The following is a 5000-nucleotide window of genomic DNA, read 5'->3' as shown; positions in this document are numbered from 1 at the left end:
TGGCATTATGCCACGTTTAAAGTGTTAAAACGTGAACGGGATGGTTCAGAGCGATGGGGGAGAGAGAGGGAGAGAGAGAGGGAGAGAGAGAGAGAGAGAGAGGGAGAGAGAGAGAGAGAGAGAGAGAGAGAGAGAGAGAGAGAGAGAGAGACATGATGATGAGAGAGAGAGATGACAGTGCAGGCACTTCCCCTGTTATGTGTTGTGGCAGTTGGTGTGTGAGGAGCAGAGGGTGGTTATACTAATAGTACTAAATACACTGCATGATGAGCTATTAAGGGAGGCCTTTTGTGAAACTGATAAATAAATCCTCTTTAGTCAGTGTGACAGTAATCCCAATGCCCCTGTGCCTTCATTCCTCACCAATCCATCACAGAGTGCCGCGCTTTAGCAGTACTTCACACTGCCGACTCTGACAAAGGCATCAGAACAGGAAACATGGCTCAGGAAGCCGTCAGCATAATTCTCAGTGGAATATGGAAAGACTCCACTTCCCACAATGCCTAACTATAATCTTTAGAAGTTTAAGATCAGTGTGTAGGTTCCAAAACTATAAAGGGCTGCCTCTCTGTACAGAGGAGCATCGTTTATCAGTTCTCTGGGCAATAAGACCAGACTTAATAAGCCTATTACATATTGAATTTTTCTTGACATGGAATAAGTCATTTGAACGGCTGTTCCTCAGAAGTAATAATACTTGTTTTTGATCAATTAAATATGTCCTTGTGATATGTGAAGAGAATTATTCACTCTGGGTTTAAAAGTGCCAGGGACGCAGTCTTGCCTCTCAGATTTATGCTGAATCCCTCCATTAAAATAAAAATTACTCTCCCCTTCAAGCTGCACTAGAAGCTGGAAATCTATTGAGTCAGAAACCTGAAAATGGCTCCTATTTCAAAGAAAACTCACTGAAGAATAAAAAAGCCATTAATTTAAAGGCTATTGTCATTTGCATCAGAGTACTCTGAAAAAACATTGAATAAATAACTTGAAAATGAGTTTAGAATTAGCCATGTAAAAGCCAGTATTATTGGGCATTATAGGAAGCTCATTAATTCATCTAATATCTATTTCTAATTCTATAATATCTATTTCTAATTCCATAATATCTATTTCTTAATATCTGTATTAGTGTTATATGGAAGAGGACATGTGTGATGTGTGTTTTTTGTGTGTGCGCATACATATGTGCATGTGTGTACTGCATGTGTTTGTGTATGTGAGTGTGTGTGTGTGTGCGCGTGCGTGCGTGCGCATGTGTGTGTGTGCGCGTGCGTGCGCATGTGTGTGTGTATTTGTGTGTGTGTGTGTGTGTGTGTGTGTGTGTGTGTGTGCGCGCACGTGCGTGCGTGCGCATGTGTGTGTGTGTGTGTGTGTGTGTGTGTGCGCGTGTGTGCGTGCGCATGTGTGTGTGTATGTGTGTGTGTGTGTGTGTGTGTGTGTGTGTGTGCGTGCGCGCGCGCGCGCGCGTGCGTGCGCATGTGTGTGTGTATGGTCAGTGCAGAGAAACAGAGTGGCCCCTCACACGCTCCACGCCAACCATCACGGCTGGCGTGAGGGGAAGCTGAGCTGAGATCTCTATTGGCCTCGGCTGGCCAGGAGGTGGGGCTGAGAGAGGGGGAGAAGGGGAGGAGTTACCATGGTGATGAGGTATGTTGTTGCCCTCCAAGGTGGAGTGTCTTGGGCCTAGTGGCTGAACAGGAGCTGGCATTAGCTGGCCTCTCCCAGTAAGGGTCGCTGTGGAGAAACGTGGAGAGATCTTAAACTCTACACTGCAATCGAGAGCTGGCCCCGAACCCCTTCCTACAGCTACACACACCCTTAGCACAGTTTACACCACAAACTACATGGTACATCAAACAATTCAGTTCTTAGTCATTAAGGGTACTGCAATGCAGTACACATTTTGCAGACATAACACATTTTGCAGACATAATCATAATAAGACAACATGACATGTTTAAAGTGAACTGAAACCCCTTGAACTTCTAGTGTCACTTCACAAAAATATACATTCATGAAATCGCTCGGTAGAAGCGTAAGTTTGGTCTTGTGGATTATATGTGTATTTTCTGAACGATGTTATCCAGATCGTGCAGCCCAGAGTCAGGACCAGCGGCTGAAACATTACGCAGCATGCAGTGTCTTGCTCGGGTCTGTTATTGTGTGCGAGGCAGAAGGATCTAGGAATAATACGACGTTCCAGTTTTCCCTGCTCTAATGATGAGTTTGTACTGGGAGAGAATGCCGCATGCAGAATGCAGGCTGTTGTGTGTTTGCTTTTCCCACATACAAAGTGCTTGAAGGTAATTACTATCACGTAACCCTCTTCCAAAGGTCGCCCGTATGGAAGCGGCCAGTGCAGACAGGATCACTCCTGGCCGCTCTACATTTGATTGGCTAATGAAAACCTTTTTTTTTTTTTTTTTTAAATCTCAGGCTTAATCGCAATAGATATTTTTGCCAAATTTTCCATTACAGACGTTTGGTGAGTGGTCCGGGTGCCTGTCGCTGTGTCGATGGAACTATTGGCTGTGCTGTAATTATCGAGCGCGCTCGAACCCTTAAACCCTCTTGTGTTTCTGTTACACGTGTTCAGTTGCTGTTCTCCTGCACTAAAGAGCTTTCGGTGGGTAAGGGCCCTTGACGGCGCAGCGAAACACCAGGGGCTGTCAGAGGCTAGCGGATGTTAGAAGAAGGAAGGCTTTAACGGTGTCCCTCCGAGATCTCTCTCTCTCTCTCTCTCTCTCTCTCTCCCTCTCTCTCTCTCCCTCTCTCTCTCTCTCTCTCTCTCTCCCTCTCTCTCTCTCTCTCTCTCTCTCTCCCTGGGACTGGAGTCTCGCCATGTACAAACTTCTGTGCGCCGCATGGTGCTTCCCAGAGTGTGTTCCTCCCAGTTCCAGCATGCATCAACCATGGCTCTACTACCCTACTGCCATCTTGTCGACAGTGAATGAAACTGCCTGTACACACACACATACACACACACACACACCCTTTTACACGCATACATGCATTCACACACACATACACACACACATGCATAAACCTCCACATACCAATATGGTCTTATTTTGATTTTGTTCCATAGCTGTAAAAGTCACTGTATATTGCAGGTTGCAGTGAAAGATTTGGTTCATTTTTCAAAGCTGCCTACATTACCCCTGCTGTAGGCATTCTGGTTAAATCACCCCTCTTTCCCGCCTGTATGCGGGGGAAACTAATCGGGGCCCAGCACATTGGAATCCTTGAAAAAAAAACTCCACAGTGGCCTTTCTGCTCTCTGCTGTTTGCGAGGAACCATGGCATGATTGAAGCCATAGTGGCTCTGTGAGCAGGGTCCCGCCAAGCCCAGCCCTGCTCAGAGTCCCGCCAAGCCCAGCCCTGTTCAGAGTCCCGCCAACACCAACACCTGTTCAGAGTCCTGTTGATCCCAGCCTTGTTCAGATGCCTGTTGCAAGAGTGCTCTCTGCCCCCCACCCCCTGGTCAGCCTGGCCATCACCATCAGGCACACTGAGCCAGGCTTATCCAGCCTGGACAGAGGCAGCTGAGACCCAGTAAAGCACACACACACACACACACACACACACACACACACACACACACACACACAATCAGTGAGCAGAGCACATACACACATACACAGATGCACAGCACACACACACACATATCACACATACATACACGCATATAGCACACACACTGTACACACACACACACACACACACACACACCAATGAGTGAAGCACTCTCACCCAAGGCTCAGTGGCTCACTAATAAGCATTAGAGAATGGTAAAGGTGACCATCCGACAGGACGGACGTGTGTCTGAGCCGAGTGACCTGCTTCATGGAGCTGAGAGCGAGCGACTCAGTGAAAAAAGAGAGAATGTTAAAAAAAGAATTAAAAACAAGAGAGAAAGATAATGAGGTGTGTAGAGGAGGCAGGCAGTGGATATTCTGTGCAGAGCCAGTGGGGCTGGATTACAGGACGACAGAACTGAGCCGGGGCTCAGTGAACGAGACGCCAAGCGCGGCGCACGAATGAAGCTGCCAATCGCAGGCGAGGGCCGGACACCATAAACACGCTACGTGTGTACCTCATCCGGGAGCAGCAGACAGACAGGCCTTACGGCCACGCGAGACTGTCGGGACATGGAGGTGGGCTGAGCTCAGGGATAGTTCTGGAGCCACAGGAGAGGGGCCCTCTGAGGTTGCAGGCATTTGAGGCGGTGTGGCGTGGGGGTCTGCACTGCAGTGGAGCTTTAACAAGAGAAGGCTGGGAGCCAGGCATGAGCCCCCGCCGGGCTTACCCGCGTCCTCTATCGACCACTGCACCGGCTGGAAGTGCCGGGCAGGCCTGATTTACGGCGCCTTTTATCGATGTCATCTCGGGGAGCCGCGTGACTGACATTTACAGGTAAGTCCTCCCATGTGAGAGTCCATTACACTAACACGGCCCCTGCCCGAGACCCGTGGGCAGGATGACCACTGCTCGGCCGCGCGCCGTAAATCCAGCCTGGCGCTCGAGCCGCGCGGTTAACCCCGGCGCTGGCTTGTACGCTGTCCACTTTAGAATGGCCCCGCCACAAGATAAACACTCTCAACCTGACAGCACAGAAAATATGAAAGCGATGAAAGCTCGCAGCTGTGTTTTTGTTATAAAAAATAAAAGGCCTGAGCGGCCTGTCTCAGGCAGGAATCAGAGTCTCAGGCAGGAATCAGAGTCTCAGGCCGGAATCAGAGTCTCAGGCCGGAATCAGAGTCTCAGGCAGGAATCAGAGTCTCAGGCCGGAATCAGAGTCTCAGGCAGGAATCAGAGTCTCAGGCCGGAATCAGAGTCTCAGGCAGGAATCAGAGTCTCAGGCCGGAATCAGAGTCTCAGGCAGGAATCATAAAGCTGCCTCAAAGATATGCAGCTCACACACACACACACACACACATGCAGGTGTGTAATGGGCCAGCGACGCCTGTGCTGTAATTGGCTTCTGAGCGTTCCAC

At 49.1% G+C, this 5000-nt stretch overlaps 1 protein-coding gene across 4 annotated transcripts in view; it reads right to left on the bottom strand.

Moving 5' to 3' along the window:
* The window catches only part of LOC113579355 (neuronal PAS domain-containing protein 3), a 219504-nt gene that overhangs the window by 164545 nt on the left and 49959 nt on the right, over positions 1–5000 (bottom strand). For 3 of the 4 annotated variants that reach the window (XM_027013213.2, XM_027013212.2, XM_027013215.2), the window contains exon 2: positions 1639–1737. The exons of the other annotated variant lie outside the window; for it this stretch is intronic. In XM_027013213.2, the coding sequence (XP_026869014.2) occupies positions 1639–1737 (99 nt within the window). The remainder of the gene's footprint in view (positions 1–1638; positions 1738–5000) is intronic. 4 annotated transcript variants of the gene reach the window in all.

This window comes from Electrophorus electricus, chromosome 13 (genome assembly GCF_013358815.1).
Source record: "Electrophorus electricus isolate fEleEle1 chromosome 13, fEleEle1.pri, whole genome shotgun sequence".
Lineage (NCBI taxonomy): Eukaryota > Metazoa > Chordata > Actinopteri > Gymnotiformes > Gymnotidae > Electrophorus > Electrophorus electricus.
The sequence above is the reverse complement of the archived record's forward strand: the minus strand, read 5'-3'. Positions and strand labels throughout refer to the sequence as shown.